Here is a 17,461-nt window from a genome sequence, read left to right as displayed (position 1 = left end):
TTCCAGTAATTAAGGCAAAAGCCATAGATGCCTCATCAAACACGAAAAGTGACCGTTAGCGTCCACGCGAGTGATGCAAAAATCATGCTTCAACGACGTCAATTCATGACGCCATCGTGACGACACAGATCACCAGAATTTGCGACGTCATCATGAAGTCATAGCGATGTCACTGTGACATCACAATGTGACGTCAAATAGTGACACCATAACATGATATCGTCACTTGGTCATAGGTGGGCCGATCCCGGAGGCATGTGAAGTGCAAAAAGATCTCAATGCCACCGATCTTGGGAGCAGTGCAAAACCACGCTAGGCGTAGAAATCTTTCGAACGCTGAGAAGAAGATTGACTGCATGTGAAGAAGAAAAATAGGAAAACGGCTTTTGCCCTCCAGTCATCTTAGGGAAATGCATAAGTGACCATGCGAGTTTTTTCAATGGCAGTGGATGGATGGATGAAAAAGCGTCCCTTTTATAACGGGGCGAAGACCTGCGCTCGACCAAAAAAGCTCAGTATTTTGTTGTTATTATTATTATGATTACCATTATTGCATTACGGCCTAATCTTGTTCAGCTGAATTACTGTTTTCTTCCCATAAAAAAAAGAAAAACTTTGTAAATTCACAGCCCAACTTTCTGCGCCTAATCGCCGATTAACCTTAGTTTTCCTGCTTTTTATTCTTTCTGACTACTTTACCGCCTCCAATCCTGCACTCGCCGTTTACCTATCTCTATCGCTGATGTCCCTAAACCCCAAGGCTTCACGTAGGCTAGTGCTCACGCGAGTGTGCATCTTCACAATCGATGAAAACATGCTCCGTAGTTTCCTTACCTTCACCACGCATGCGCCTTTCTCTTCTTTACTTCGGTTTCGATTTATGACAACGCGTTCTAAGGCAACCCGACCTCGCTTGAAACAGCCATGCACTTCCCCTTGAATTATCGTGAAATGCACCCTTGTTTATGTCGTCTTTACCCTTTCGGTAGTTACTCAGAGCCGGTTCCATTAAATCCAATACACCTCTTCCGCCTCTCTGACGTTTCGCTTAAACGCTCCTTAATTGCTACCGTATCGCTTACACTGCCAGCCGTATACTTGATGATGAGTCTTCTGGTTCTTCTTTTTCAACTGTGAGTCGATGCTCTTCCCATACAAATAGCGGAACGTTTTCTCTTCCAATGTTGCTTTGTCTCTCTTTGAAACTAACTTTGCAACCGCTCAAGTCGCTAGCGACTTCAGCGCCACCACACGTCTGCATGTCGTGCAGTGAAGTATAGTCTGTATAAAGTAGGGTAATTTTGCTAATAATATTATCTGGGGTTCAACGTCCCAAAACCAGGATATGTTTATGAGAGACGCCGTAGTGGAGGGCTCCGGAAATTTCGACCACCTGGGATTCTTTAACGTGCACCTAAATCTAAGTACACGGGCCTCAAACATTTTCGCCTCCATCGAAAATGCGGCCGCCGCGGCAGGTATTCAATACCGCGACCTGCGGGTCAGCAGTAGAGCACCATATCCACTAGACCACCTTGGCGGGCAACGATTATGGTGGAGATGGCGCTTCCTGCTGGCAGATAATCCCCTATTTTTTTTTTGCTTTCGTTCCTATCATATGTGGTGTCTTCTTTTTCTCTAAAAGATCCAAGTCCACATTAACTGAAACTGAGAGAAATGCAGTTTTTTGCTACTGACAGTATGGTCGGGCCTGCTCCAACAATTTCTTGCCAGTGTGCTCGTGTCACCAAAATACCTCAAATCTACACTGCGGCTAAAATTTGTATGGCCCACTATCGCAAGTACTCTGGAGTAAAATTTAGATTTGGCTGTTATAGATAGAAACATTTCGTTTGGGCTTGAATTAGCTCGTAAAAGAAGTCTAAACCGCAGCGAATGAATGATCTAGCAATACTTTGCGATAAATATATAACACCATTCTTGTGCCTCCGTCGGTGCCTTATTTTGCTGCATGGGCGGAATGGCGCTGATAGACTAGCAGAGCGAATGGTCCTTCCAAGCAAAAGGCGCACCATTTTGGACTCTCAGCATCCTTTTCTTGTTCTTGGCATCTATTGAAGGCTTTCAAAAATGCTTCAGATCTTCTTCTTCTTCTTCTTCTTATCTCGTTTTATGCCACGCTGTTTCGGGTCACTTCGCCTTCAAGGCATAGATCAGTGCCCAGTATCTTCATTTCCGTTGCCTTCTATTTCAAATATACCGTCGTCGAGTGAAAGAATTGCACACGATACTGTAGCGCAAAACTCGAAAAGAAACACCAAGAGGCAGAACGAAGTAGGAAAGTTGGCCTCTTATTCTTTCTAATGGAGTTTTGCCCTACAACATCATGTCATTCAGTAAGTACTGACTCGCCCAAGAAAAACTAATTGCGGAACGAAAGCATGATTGCAAGAAATATTGGATGCGGCCTTGTAGGTTGTTTTGGTCACGATTGTTGTTGACATAGCGATGGCTTGATGGATCTGGCTCAGTTTGATTCGAACAGGTGCATGATTTGGCTCGTTTTGATACAAAACTGCCTTTTTCAGTTCACATTACAATAAGGAATTGCCCCGCTTTGATTACAATTGTTTTAGAAGTTACAGATACTTTCGTGCTCTTTACGCTACAATGAAATTTAGCCCAGTTTCGGTGTCTGGATTCAGCTCTTAAAAAAAACAACACTAAAAACGCCACATATCTCGGACGTTCTACATCAATGTTTATTAAAATTTTTATTTAATTACAATAAGTCACTGATATTATTCCAGGCCGAGGCGACCACATTTTAGGACATCAATTTTGACAAAATGCTATTTTAAGGAAGCAGGTGTTTTCGTTATTTCCATGAAAATGTGTTTTAAAGAATTTTTTGAGTTCTTAAGGAAGGTTTTGTAAATATTTTGCGTCGATAAAGCTGAAGTCATGTAGTCCGTGCTGTTGCGTTTTTGTCATTTGTCTGAACGAGCCGTTCATAACTCCACAAGAGCCGCAGGAAACTCTGCCGTTACGTTCTTTCAGCTACTATTAGGAATGGTTATTGGCTCATACATTTGTCCAAAGTCCTCCTCCTCTTCTGTGGTTGGGGGAGAGGGATATATGCGTACACATACACGGTGCTAAGCAAAGCAGTTGCTGCATGCCTTATAAAGACGAGTCTGCTTGTCGACAGGTTGACTCCAGCGACACTGCGTGTTCAAAGGTTTTTCCTCTGTTCACGTTTCCATCTGCACCTGAACGTCTGCCTTGTTTTGATGAGTGCGCGAGGAACTCGAAATATCAGCAAAAATTGCTACCCAATAAACAAAGCCAGAAAAGCGGAAGTACATGCTGCGCTTTAGGGTACATGCCAGGTAATCTGTTCTCGCCTACCAACCACTCTACACATGCGCAGTCGAGTAGGAGTGTGTGCAAGACTGTGTCTTCTCTTGGCGTGTTTGACGGTCACTGTGTATACCGTAAATATCACCGGACACCTCGCACGGCATGCCAAACAATCAGCCAGCCTAACAATCAGTCATGCCATTAATGTTTCTATTTGTCACTCGCACCTTTTCGGCACTCTTGCATATTACATATACATATTACAATGACATCTATACCATGCCAAGGTAGCACTGCCGCCTTTTGCTTTCCTACGCACTGAGTTTGCTTTCCTGCGCACGACGGCGCACTGAGCCAACGACTAACACCGCACAGAAAAAGAAAGGCTTCCATCAACCTGCCGAATCAATCAATCAATCAATCAATCAATCAATCAATCAATCAATCAATCAATCAATCAATCAATCAATCAATCAATCAATCAATCAATCAATCAATCAATCAATCAATCAATCAATCAATCAATCAATCAATCAATCAATCAATCAATGGAAAGACAATTTTATTGCGCAATAATATGAAAAATGCGTACATAGATATTTGGACCCATATAGCCTAAGTGCTGGGTCCAATACAAACAAGGTTATAATAATTATTATAAGGTGAGGCATGATCGAGAAGATGTAATTCTGATAGAAAAGTTGTCGTGGTATTGTATTGACAGTTCTGTGATTTCATGGATTAAAAATTATTTGCAGTTTAGGCGCTTAAGAGTTATAATTAATGGTGAAAAATCGGGCGAGGCTGACGTTACCTCAAGAGTGCCGCAAGGGTCGGTGCTTGGCCCCTTGATCTTCTTGATTTATGTGAACGACATCAGTGATAATATTGTTTCTTCTGTACGCATGTTTGCAGATGACTGTGCGCTGTATAGGGTAATTCATGAGAAAAGTGATTGTGCAATTCTGCAAGGTGATATAGATCGGATTACACAGTGGTGCGCAGATTGGCATATGAAACTGAACGTTAAAAAAAACAGTACACATGTGTTTTTCTAAAAAAAGAGCTCAACAATTTCAGACTTTTTACAACACTAATGAAACACAGCTATTGTCCGTACGCGAATTTAAATATTTGGGAGTGTTCCTTACGACCGATTTATCATGGACACGACATATTGACTACGTTACTGCCAAAGCATCTCGTGTGCTCGAGTATCTCAAAGGGAATGCCAAACTATTTCCAGTCAATGCAAGGGCTATGCTATATCTTTCCAGTGTACGATCAGTGCTTGAGTACGCCAGTACGGTTTGGGATCCCTGGACACAAACGAACATAGACAAGCTTGAACGAATACAGAGTAAAGCAGTGCGGTTTGTTTTTCGAAATAGTTCAAGGCAATTCAGTGTATCCGAGACAAAAAAGTTCAATTGGATTGGACAGTCTTCAAAAACGACGCTGTACTCATAAATTGAAATTTTTCCTTGACATCTACCATTCACGTACTGGAATCGACCGCGCGAAATATTTCCATGACCCTGATTATGTGTCTACGAGAGTGGACCACGATTTAAAAATAAAAGAAATATTCTGTAGAAGTGCCATGTTTAAAAAGTCCTTTTTCCCCAGTACAATTACAGCCTGGAATCGGCTACCATCACACATTGCGAGGATAAGTTCAAATGCAGCGTTTGTCCAGGCACTCCATGATGTTATTGTATAGGTATAACCATGTTGTGATGTACTAGTATAGTTATGATCATGTTTCTCTTTCTACGCATGTAACCTGTATTTTTGTATTATGTACTTTATGTATTCCCCCTACTGTAATGCATATGAAGGCGCTGTGGGTATTTGATAAATAAATAAATAAATAAATAAATAAATAAATAAATAAATAAATAAATAAATAAATAAATAAATAAATAAATAAATCTGATGCGAAGTCGCGAACTGCGTAACCTAACTCCGCATGTGCGCCAGTTACCATAGGCATGGTTAGTTAGAGGTTAGGGCACCACAGCATCTATCCTTAAAGCCACGTGATCGTCTCTTTACGTTTTATTCCTTCGTGGCAGTACATGAACATACATATTTAGAATAGTGTACGTAGGCTTAGCGTTCGTTGGGTATGACAGGCTATTTTCGTAAGTTAACGGGGGCACCCAAGAGGGAAGGGTACGACACATTCGCATTGGCGACAAACGCTAACGCAAAGCTTTGCGTACGTTAATCTAAATCTGCTTATAGTATCACCCACAACTCCGTCGTCTTGAAGTTACGCCCGTTGTAACAACTTCTTCGGCTTTAGTGAAAGGCTCGCTGGTGACACGATAAACTTGAATATGAAGAAAGTAAATGGACTGTCAACAAAGAAATTTTCTGCACAAATATAGCCATTCCGGAAAGCAAAAAAAAACAAAAACAAAAAACAAGCCGAGCAAACCAGGCGCTGATTTTAACGCCCCCCGCATCGCAGTGTTCAGCAGTGCCCGTTGCCCATTAAACCCGTTAATTCACACCCGGAAGCATTTCGTCTCATCACGGCTGCCTACAGAGCGAAAAGCGCGACCGCTCGCGACACCGTTGTAACATGGTTTCCCAGCCATCCACATAATTCAGTCGTCGACCACGCGGCCCCGCACGCACACCAGAGGCCAACGGTCTCATCAAGCGGCGATGTCCTCTCCCTTTATTTTTTTCTTCGTCCCTACCACGCCTTTCTTGGCCCTTTTTAACCCGCGCGGGTTGCCCGGCAACAGCCGTCGCCATGGCAACCACCTCCCGCCCTCCCTCGTTTTCGGTGGCCCGCCACCGTGTCGAGGCTCCGAGCTTCCCGGTCCGAGCTCCGCGAGCCGTTGCCCTTCCTTCGAGAAGAATGCCTCCGCGACTGAGTGGCGCGCTCTGCTGGAATCGAAGGGGCGTACGGTTATCCTTCGCTCGCGATTATGCCACTACCTGCCAGATAACCGGCAGAGGAGGAGGAGGAGGAGGCAGGAATGGCGACGGCCACTGTAAGAACGCGGATATATCGAGAGCCGTCGGAGCCGGGATGCCTTCCCGACGGGGCTCGGCAGCCGATTCTCCCAGCGGGAAGCCCGCCAGCGAGGCCTAGCTAGATGATGCTGCTTAGCATCGTGAACCGCTTTGGCTTCTACACGCCGACCGGTGAGTGCGACACGCTTTCTGCCGGTCGCTGTCTGTCCGGCAGCTCCCCGAAAAACGTTGAAACGTGCGTTCTATTTACGGGCCTTGCGTCACCATAGCGGAAGCTCGGGCTGGTACTTGACGTTATGAACTACTGCTGTGTACAGAAAGTTACTCAATGTTACACAACCTAGACGGGCGCGTTCTCGTCCTGAAGTCGAATTAGTGAGCCGGGAATTCGGCGGAATAAAGGTTTATTGGGCATCGGAGTGACATGTGGAGCATTGTTACGAAGTGGCTAAAAAGACCTCTATTTGCAAGCTTTAATTGTTCGAGCGAAACATGGTTGTTTATAAAAAACAAGTGACAGACGCATATAATCGAAATCATATATTGCAGATGCAGGGCATGCTTTATGAAAGTACTTCTGATTAATAATAATTGTTGGGGTTTTACGTCCCAAAACCACAATATTATTGTGAGAGACGCCGTAGTTTTGGGCTCCCGGGAATTTCGACCACCTTGGGGGTTCGTCAACGTTCACCTAAATCTAAGCTCACAAGGTACTGCTGAAGCGCACAGTTTAAGGCGAAGGGTTGTATCCTAAAACGAATACATAAATTTCAGCGCAGCCAACTGTTCTCGGCTTTTCACAGAATTTTGAATATCGTTGATAGACCTTCGTCCAACTAGTTCCCAAGGTGCACGAGGCAACCGCTCATTCGACAAAGTGACGTAAATAATTACGTAACAAAAACCCTGTTGCCACAGCCATAAAGCACCGTCTGGTTGGTACGCCATGATAGCTGATGTTTTCTGTATCAATAAAGTGAGGCCGTGCTCGAAAGACGATGAAATACGTTAGAGAAGGAGAGGGAGAGAAAGTGACGTACGTCGCCATCATGTAGACTATCTCATCAGCTGGCTTCCCCTCGTGAGAAGCATTGCTTGCTTCCACAATCGATCGGCGTCCGCTGAGCGCGCTCGTCGCCCTGCCGGTGCGGCTGTCTGAATAACAAAGCAGCGTGCATCCCTGTCAGTGACTTACGTCAATAGCCGCTGACCTAATTCATACCACACGTGTAGAATTTATAATGTGCGCCACGATCGGATCTACCAGGCGAGTCAACACAACTCGTAAATTTTATTTTACGTTGAGTTGTTTGACGTGGCGTCGATCGATTCAAAACCGATGTCGTAATGCGCATGGGGTAACGTCCACGCTCATTCGTTTCCGGCAAGTGAGTGAGTGAGTGAGTGAGTGAGTGAGTGAGTGAAACAACTTTATTCGGTCCACAATAGACGCGAGTAAACTCAACGTCACTTGGCTAGGCGCACTCGGGGACAAATTCATTTCTGCGTATCCTAGGCTTTTGCTCACGCTTGATGGGCTCATATCGATTTGGTGACGGTTTACAAGCAGGGATTGCTCGCGTTCAAAGCAATTTTTGCCTAATCTGCCCTGTCATCTAAGCACTGGATAAAGCGTGTGCTCTTCGCTTGATTACTTCTGTGATGCTAGTGCGCAGTAGTACGTAACCAATCGTTTTGTCTGTGGTTAAGTCACTGTGCTTCCTTGACGGGCCCAAAAACGTGTCGTTCCTGCGTGCCGTTTATGTTTTCGTTGAGGGTACGGGTCTCGAAATATGCATTATTTCAACGTAGGATCTCGGGCCACACATGCGCATGAGGCTGTTGGCGCCGGCCACACATAAGTCCTGGCTCAGTCCCTTTCGAGAGGCCGATAGAGCGTATAAAAATGTGGTGGAAGAATCGATGTCCGCACGTGAAACAAGCTGTTCTTAAGAGCGGAGTAGCATTCATTACAGGCGCTTCAAAATGACCGTCACAGGAAGCAGTAAGTCAAACTTCTGAAGCAACTGAACGCTTTGTTTTGACGCTCTTATTTTGTTAAAGGCTTTTTCCTTTCGCCACATGTGCTCATGCTTACCAAATTTCAATGTGGAATAGACTGAGCGCAAACGGACGAGGCACAAGAAGACGACTGCACGGGCGCTCGTGTAGTCGTCTTCTTGTGTCTCGTCCGTTTGCGCTCCGTCTATTCGAGAATGAACCAACGCACCCAACAAAGCATTTTATTAAATGTCAGTGTTACTAGGTAATCATTTCGCGTTATTTACAAGCTTGCGGTAGAACATTTGTGACGAAGCAGGTATTTAACTATGTAAACAATCGAGCCTGCAATATATACAGTACATGCTCGTCATGAAGGGAGACTGCGCGTCCAGCAACTGACGATCAAACGAACCCAGGTTGCTTTTTCCTTTAATGGAGAAAACTGGGACCAGACGTGGTACCATTAGGCGTCGCTCAGACTTGGTCGACGTCACAATGCATCTCTGGCAATTTCTTATTGCGCTGATTGCGTTAAAGCAGGTTTGACTTCTGGCGTTCGTTGGCACCCGGAGGAACTGTGTTAACAGGTGTGAACGCAAAAACCTACGAGGAATTTTAGTCTTGGATAGTCCCATATATATTGCGTGTGTCTCTTGTGTCTTCTTCTTTTTTCTTTAGCCGTGAGTTTTAAAGCCCGTGGCTGCAGCTCAATGGCGTCCCGCTTCTCAGCATGGTTGATGGTTCGATCCCCGTCATGGTAGCCGCCGTATTTCGAATTAGGCGCTATACAAAAACGCCATCAAAACTCGGATGCCGCGTCAATTCCTTGCCACGTAAAAGAACCGCGAATGGTCACGATATTCAATACACCATGACGCAGGAACGTGCAATAAACAAGCCAGCACGTCTTAGATATCTCTGTTTAGAGGCATTCAATTTGATAAATTTTCGCACATACATTGATGCTTATATCTGAACAAGTCTAAGTGACAAGCCTATTTATTTTAGTTTTTTCGCGCATTATTCTAAGGGCTCATCTTTTTTTTTGCGAGATTTTTTCTTTCAAGGAAGTGTGTCATTTTTTATTGCTTCTAAGAACAAATAGGTATCCGGCGCCTATACAAGGCCGCAACATCTCTCTATACATAGCGTAAAAATCCCTGGGATCCCATAAGTAACGCTAAGACGATTTAAGGCGAAAGCTATTCGACATCCATGAAAGTGTGCTCGTTAGCGTTGTTCTCAACGTATTTTGTTGACATCACCAGTTCTTCTGAATGCGACGATAGCAAGCTTTGGAACCCATTAAGACACATACGCAAGGCAAGTTCACAGATAAATCCATTTACACGTGCACACAAAAGAGCGAGATGCGATTTATGGTTGAGGCTTCGCATATCAATAATAGTGGTTTCACGCGCATAGGTAATTGGTCGATGATTATGCACAAAGAAGATCGTTGGGATTAAGCAATAATTTTTACCGAGAGTCCGACGTGCCCATGATTGGCTGGTCAGCATCCCCTTTTCCTGAGAATGCGCGTATGGGTTATATGTAATGCAGATAAGAGCAAATAACTTTACTAATTGCCCTGCGAATTGGTGGGACGGTCCTGGATCCCGCCTAGGTTTCAGCCAAGGGTTGTGGGCCCTTGGATTGCAAAAAACAATGACATTACTGTATGGCATTGCATCAATAGAAGTTTACCTAACTTCTACGTCGCATCCTGTGCGATAATGCTGTTTTACTTTCGTGTTTCTTATGGGGCTGCAGACCGCAACTTTCCGTTTTAGTGAACCTATTGTTTTCAACTTATAATAATGACCTCCCATAAATGATCGTATCTACTATTGGCATCTTTGCCTATGACGATGTTATCTTTCAAGGTATAACTTAGTATAACCACAATAATTCATTGTAATGTGGCCTTCGTGCTAACTGGCGCACGAAATGGTTAGTTGGCATAAACATTAAAAATTGCCACATCATGGCTAATCTGTCTTGGCCGCTATCGATGGCATTAGCAACAATGCTAAGTAACCATGTGCTTGAATATTTAGGCCGCAGCTTTTCCTTTGCTCTATGTGCCTTTTAAGTATACAACTATTATAAGACTAATATGCTCATTACTAGAGCATTATGCTGCAACTTCCTGGAAATCCAGTTGTGACAAACCAGCTTCTTCCCTTGAACTCCGTTCGTTTTGTACAGTATAAATATAACATAACTGAAAGCATCTCCGCCACGAAAGCTTCCCTTGCACTGCATTCTTTAGCATCAAGAAGAAAAGTTTGTTTGACACTGCTTCGCGACTTGTGTATCACCATTGTTTTCTGCACGGCCGACTACTCCTTCTTCCACGGCATTTATCTCATGGCATTGATCGCCATCACGTGTTTCTGCACGTGTTTCTTCATGTCGCAGATTTCCATGTCTTTTTTTAAAATTAAGCAACCAAGCATGGTGACGAAAAAAAATATTAGAACAAACCATTCTTTGAACTCAGTATTACTTAACTGGAAATGTTTTGATTGGTTTAAATCCTATCATAACGATCAAACATCTTGTATTAGATTGATTTATCAGTTCACTGGTTGATCAAGACAAACGTTTTAAAGAAAATATACAGACTACAGTTAAAGCTCGATCTAACGAAATCCCGTTTTACGAATTTCCCGATCTAACGAATAAATTTCTATTCCCCTGCAGGTACTCGTAGGGTTCAAAGTTGTCATGAACTCGTATTAACGAAACTTTCATGCCACTGAACTCGATTTAATAAAGTTTTTCCGGAAACAAAATGAACAAAAATTCAGTGATATCTTTCCAATTTTTACACGGATGGCTTTTCTACTGACGTGCGCTGCAACGCTATCGCGTTACAGCGTTAAGACATCTAGCCGCCCTAGTCACGACACTAGTTTAAGTTTGACGAGGCTGCGCGCCGCAGTCGGTAGCGTTTTTACATATCAAATGGTGCTGTGCGGTAGGGGTTAATTGTTGTCCCTGCAAGTACTCCAACAGGAACACGGTGGTTGCTTTCGTTATTTAATTGTTTATGCGACAGAGGGCACTGATAGTCTCCTTGGAACTTTCTCGCTCTGCCTGCTCACACATTAACTGCACTGGTTCTCCCTGTTTTTGTATATCAGTAGCACGTCGTAGATTCACTTGACCGTACGGGCCGCCTGCATCGCCCGCACATGGGAGGAATTAATGCTCGGGCTGCCCTCGCGAACTTTTAACACGCGCAGGCACGCATTACTGGAAAATAAATTGCTGCGGTATTTTTCGGGCGACGCTACGTTACAATTTCAGATTTCGAAGGCGAGAAAAAATATGTTCCTCGTTTTTATGAACTTCTCGATTTAACGGAATAACTCGAACGCCCTCATAACTTCATTTAATCGAGTTTCAACTGTATAAGAAACGGCGCAGAGAAAGGCGGAAAGGGGGGGAGGACGGAAGGTGCGTATGGAGGGGACACTTCAGGTATTTTTGTGACCTAGACTTCGTTAGGACCACCTCGAGCACGTCTCAAACGAATCCCTCCAATATTACAGCAGCGCAGTGCTAATTCCACCACCAACAATCGAAATCACGACCTTGTGATCAGCTGCGGAGTACCACTGCCACATAGCGACCGTGGTGGGACAAATAAAAGGTTCAAAATTATGGTTTTCTTATATCGGCTGCAAGATAAGACAAAACATGAGTAATGGTTTCGAAGCACAGCCACCGGCCAGAATTCGAACTTTGAGGATGCGAGAACGTAGCACTGTGCTTTTATTGTGCGGCTTAGAGATTATGCGGTTTTGTTGCAGGGAGCGTTACACATGTGCGTTGTTCACACTTGCACAGTATACGGGTATCTCTCTAGCTACACTACACATCGATCACTGACAATCATACGTGCAGCGTGGAAACTACGTTCCCTTGCGCTTATCGCGACGGCCTGGATACGCTCGATAACATCAGATTTCCCAGAGCAAAGTTAACGGAAGAAATTAACGAGACACAGGGCTCGGCGAAACGAAGTCGGACATGCAACAAGCGCTCCTTCAGCAAGTGTGTGTATATACACATGCACAGCAAGTGCATGTGTGTATATACACATGCACAGCGTCCATAGCGACAGCCGGCTGGCCCGCAACTGGGGGCGATCAGCCATCGCTCGCCGGCTTTCGCTGCACCCGGTCTTTCGGGAACAACAACGTTGCTAAGCGAAGGGACAGCCGTTCTCCTCTCTCATTTCTCTCTCCATTTACCTGGACTATTCGATAATAAGCGTGGCATGACCGGTCCACCTGGTGGGACGAGGGCCGAACCGGAAACAGGAAGCCACGTCACGCGTGAGAGTCCTCTTTCTCCTCTTTTATTTTTCCCGCCCCCCTCATCAACTCACTTCTCACGGCGCCACGAAATCGTCGATACGCGACTCACGGCGTGGGTCTCTGCGGGACGCCCGACGCCGGACTTTTAGGGAAGTGTCGCGCCGTTAACGGCGTCCCAGTCTGCGCTGGTCAATTCGGGACCATGCGAGGTGGGAGAATGTCAGCCGTGACGAGGCGGTAGTACAAGCAGTGAAGCGGTGGTAGTGGTATTAGCAGCAGTGCCAGGGAGTGTATTGGCACAGCAGTGTGATGTGCGTGCCAGCAGCCGTACTTCTGGAGAGCAGCATGCTCAGCTTATCGCTCACCCAATGCGCCGAAGGCAGCGGCTCCGAGACGGAGCTGTGCTCGGTTAGCGAACCGCTGCTGTGCTGTCGTCGTCACTCGCCCCGCGGAAGCAGGGGTGCTTCGCTGGCACCCGTCGGGACCGAGTCCACAGCGGCCGCTGCGTACCACGGTGCCAAGAGGTCGAGCTGGCCCAAGTGTTGTCGACGCAAGAACGAGTCCAGGCTTAGTGAGGAGTTCGCGCTCTCCGTGCTGCCGCTGCTACACGAAGGTAAAACGGCGCGCTTCTTGACGTTGCTATAGTAGGTCAGTGGGCCGCGGTTTTCGACAGGCCATAGCAATTCTCATGCTCTGACTATGTCGTCCTACTGCTTACGGCGAGGTCTGTAAGTTCGACTGCCCAGCTCCGGTGGCAAGCACAAATTCATATGTGTGTGGGACACAAAAAAATTTCGTGTATTTCGACTAAGGGTGCGTGTTAAAGCAGTCACCCGTTTCTGAGCTCTAGCGTACTGGGATGGCTACCAGGGGCGTTTCCAGCATTTTTTTATGGGGGGAGGGGGGGGGTCAACCAATCTTGATGTATGTACGTGCGTATGTGTGTATGTGTGGGTGTGTGTATATACACATGCAAAACTGAAAATATTTAAAATTTTGGGGGTGGTGGTGGTGGGATTGAAACCCCCTCCCTAGATACACCAATGATGGCTTGGCTACAGACGAAAAGAAAAATGCGCGCTACACCCTTTGCGTGTTGTAATCTGGACTCTCTGCTATCCAGTTCGTTCAGTAACACAGCAACATAGTTAAATCATTCGTGTCAGCCGAAATACTGGAAGTTAAAATCACTTGTCCTCCACTGCTCGTGCCTCATCGTACGCTTTGCACTTTTGGTGCGAAAATTACACCATCTAGGCAGTTATTATATCTCTGAAGTAGCTTGAACTCTTTGAACGAACGGAGACCTGGTTGTCTCCCAACAAGTTTACGTAGTTTTTTTCTGGCTAGCGGCCATAGTGAGTATAAGTGCAGGGGTATTCGATAAAGCGGTCTGTCATTATGGGAGCCTGCCATAAAATGAACACGGCGTTTGCGTTTGGTTGTTGAAATATACCAGTGTTCGTGTAAGTTCAGGAAAAAGCCTGGTGAGGGCTTGCAGCATGCACGCATACATTCGGCACAATAAAGTTTTAAGATATGCGATAAAAGACGACTCTGTGTGACACAGGCACGGAACAGTTTCAACCGCTTACGCTTCCAGCAAACCACGTACGAGTTACCTTTATCGTTGTTCCGTGATTCTAAACCAACCATACTTTGTTGGAGTAGTTGTTTGGTTGGTCAAACTTTATTAAACTGTCCTGAGAGACGCGACTAGCGCTCAGTGGGCTCCTAGGTTTTTTTTTAATTTGAAGTGAACTTGCCAGTACATTATCTCAATTAACTGCAATTTCAAGAATTCTTGGCTGCGTATTGTGCTGGATGTGGCCGTAAGCTTTGGTTCAGGCATATTGTGTTTACTGGCGAATATAATTACGGGAGATATTAAATAGAAAACTATAACCGTGAAAATATGTGAATATCGTGCTTACGCTATCTCATGCTGCGTAAGGGCAGAAAGGCAGCCGAAGTAAAGAAAAAATCTCTACGCACTCTTGAACATTATGTAAAAAAACGCTTGCTTTATATATTCAGGTTGTTGTTTTGCTTTAACGGGACTTTATTAGTGGTTGCGTTTAGTAAAGCTAAAGCATCGAGTTACTATACTATGTTCTTGAAATGGTGGAGGATTGCACCGTATTATTCTCGAGTTCAATATATGAAGGTTTTAATTTGTATGCGTTCTTTGTCGTTTACCGGCTTCCGTTGCTTACAGCTCCAAAATGACTCCCGCAAGAACACCTTATGCATGCGGGGGCATCCTTCTGCGAGTGAATTTACTAGTTACTGCGCCTCACTGAGCTGCTGAGATATACCCCAACTTCGCAGATACGCGTACAACTTGCCTGTTTCGGTCGCATTGTAAAACCCGTCCTCATCGTGTTGTTTTTCTTTAATTAGGCAAGTCACGTTCTGGGCAGCCGTGTTGTAACCGACATTGCGTTGGTACAACGTCGCGTTGTCGCTTAACGCTGGACGAGCACGTTCTCTATTGCGCGACCCGATAGCGCCATGATGCGACGCCCCTGCCAGAGATGGTGTCCACTCGTCAGAATTAAGTTCATTAAGCTATTCACGCAAACAACTGTTTCTGATCGACCGATCACTGGGTTCTCATATTGTCGGCCATGGTAGACAAGAGAGCTTGCTGTCTGTCGATGACTAATTGCATTTGCATGCGACGATATTCATAAACTTCAGCCCGGTGTTTTTCAGCGGCACGCTTATAGCCTTCAGAGTAGTGCACGCTGTTATTGAGACCAAGATAAGCGTGCTCATTCTGTTTGCTACGCGTGACAAAGGCAGGCGCTGTGAGCACCGTGCAATTAAAGGCCTGGCTCGCGTCGTCGCTATTCGATTGCACCGGTGCCGCAAGTCCGCGGATAAGCGAATGGCTGTAACGCTATATGAGGGGCTTTTGTTTCCCCTGCCGGGTACATTTGGGTCCTTCGTACGCTTCCATATATAAACTCGAATCGGTACCACTCAGGCACGCCACGCGTGATATTAGATGTTTGGGGGACCTTGAGCCGAGCACACACGACTCACCTCGTGCCGCATCGACCGGGGTCCCGCAATTCGAAATATAGGACTCCGATGCTCGTCTGTCTGGCAGGCTGCTGGAAATGCGGGATTCGAGGAACGCTTCTGTGGAGCTCTTTCTTTTTGTGCATCGATTGACCTTGCCCCAACCGAAGAACGCCGGTAGCGTTTCTTGTTTCGCGTGCGGCTCTGTTTACCGTCGCGCCTTTTCTTTTTTGCGAGTGCAGTGCAAGCTACTCCGACATTGAGCGAGCGCTACTTTTTATGCTTCGAAAACATACGCGGGGTATCCATCTCTTGGGGAGTGCCCTAGTACACGAGGCTTTCGACAGAGGGATACATTCTCGTTAAAATGCGAAACTAGGCCCAGGGTCACAGACGCGGTTGGCCGTGACCGAGCGCTGCGATTGATCAATGTTTCTTTTTTTTGTTTGTTTGTTTCAAGGTCTTGTTTCAGCGTGCTGTTAGCCCGGCCCGAATAACCGTCGTTGCAAGAAGGTTTATGGTTTATACAGAGTTAGAAAAAAAAAATATTATTTGCATTGTTCTTTGTCTGCATGGTAAACGAATACGGCATGCTGCTCGTTAAGGATGTCAAGGACAGTTTCTATCTAACCTATGGCCGTTCCGCTGAAGAAGAGCCTAATGTTTAGAACAACAAACCACCGCCATTTTACTCCAGACGGCTCAATATTACTGACTCTTTGTTCGTTATATAGATAACACTTTTTTCGCAGCGTTTTGACTTTATCGCCGTAAAATACGCAAAAGACGAAGACTACATTTAGTGATAACGTCCCGTAGTTCAAATGCTTCGCACAAAATATTTCGTGCTAATAGAATACCACCTATATTCTATGAAAACACATAATCCGTGCAGCTGTGCTTGCACAATTTACTATGAACTGTCCTCAGTATAGTGCAAGAAATAACTACTTTTGTGATGGTAAGTCGACGCAAGCTGATTACCCCGTTTATTCGAGAAACCGCTCCACTGTGCGTCATTCTCAAAGTGGGTATAAGGAGAAAAAACTTCGATACGAAGAGCGCGTTTCCAGTCATTGTGCAATTAGAGTCACATCGGCACAAGTTTAAATGTGAAGTACATCAGCACAGAACGGTCGTGTAACTAAAAATAATCATAACCGTGCTTTCGAGGCAAATGTTTTATTATGTACGGTGTGCATTGTGTTCGCAAAAGAGTCTAGAATAAAGCTTTCGTGAAAGCCACTTCTGCAAAAAAAAAAAAAAGAGTAACAAAGAAGACAAGCGCTTTCGATAATGTTTTAATTACAATTTGTATAATTCCACAGCGTTTCTTATAACCCACATAGTTTTGCGCCTACAGTGTACATTTATAACGCGATGTTTGACACCCTTCCATCCGAAGGCTAGCTTACTTTTATTTACCTTTTTTGCCGGGCTCGTGTTGCAAGGTGGTGACCAGACGCTTGCCGGGTGGTGCTTTTTTCTCCCATGTTTTGCTCTCATTTCTTCGTTTTGAGTACGGTGTAAGAAAAATCGTCGTTTTCAGAGACACCATTTTTTTATTAGAGATAAATCGTTTGGCAAATTTTATCTTGTGTTTTTTATGTTCACGTACGTTCACCATTGCCGCCACGCTCCATTTGCCAGATGGCTGGTACCTGCGGACATAATCGGGGATCAGCATGCGACTCACGGTCCACACTAGTGCACCACGTAGGTCTTGTTACCCGTATCGCACGCCAGTGCCTTATACTTTGGCAAATGCA

General features: G+C 45.2%; 1 protein-coding gene across 5 annotated transcripts in view; it reads left to right on the top strand.

The window, feature by feature from the left end:
- The window catches only part of LOC119382788 (putative thiamine transporter SLC35F3), a 227,731-nt gene that overhangs the window by 175,891 nt on the left and 34,379 nt on the right, over positions 1-17,461 (top strand). Inside the window, exon 1 of one of the 5 annotated variants that reach the window (XM_037650637.2) lies at positions 6,144-6,492. The exons of 3 other annotated variants lie outside the window; for them this stretch is intronic. In XM_037650637.2, the coding sequence (XP_037506565.1) occupies positions 6,444-6,492 (49 nt within the window). In that variant the 5' untranslated portion in view covers positions 6,144-6,443. Of the gene's footprint in view, positions 1-6,143; positions 6,493-12,957; positions 13,276-17,461 lie in introns of those variants that run through there. One more of the 5 variants, XM_049412322.1, reaches the window with a different exon arrangement.

This window comes from Rhipicephalus sanguineus, chromosome 2 (genome assembly GCF_013339695.2).
Source record: "Rhipicephalus sanguineus isolate Rsan-2018 chromosome 2, BIME_Rsan_1.4, whole genome shotgun sequence".
Lineage (NCBI taxonomy): Eukaryota > Metazoa > Arthropoda > Arachnida > Ixodida > Ixodidae > Rhipicephalus > Rhipicephalus sanguineus.
Note: the sequence above shows the minus strand (reverse complement) of the source record. Positions and strands in the feature narration are given on the sequence as shown.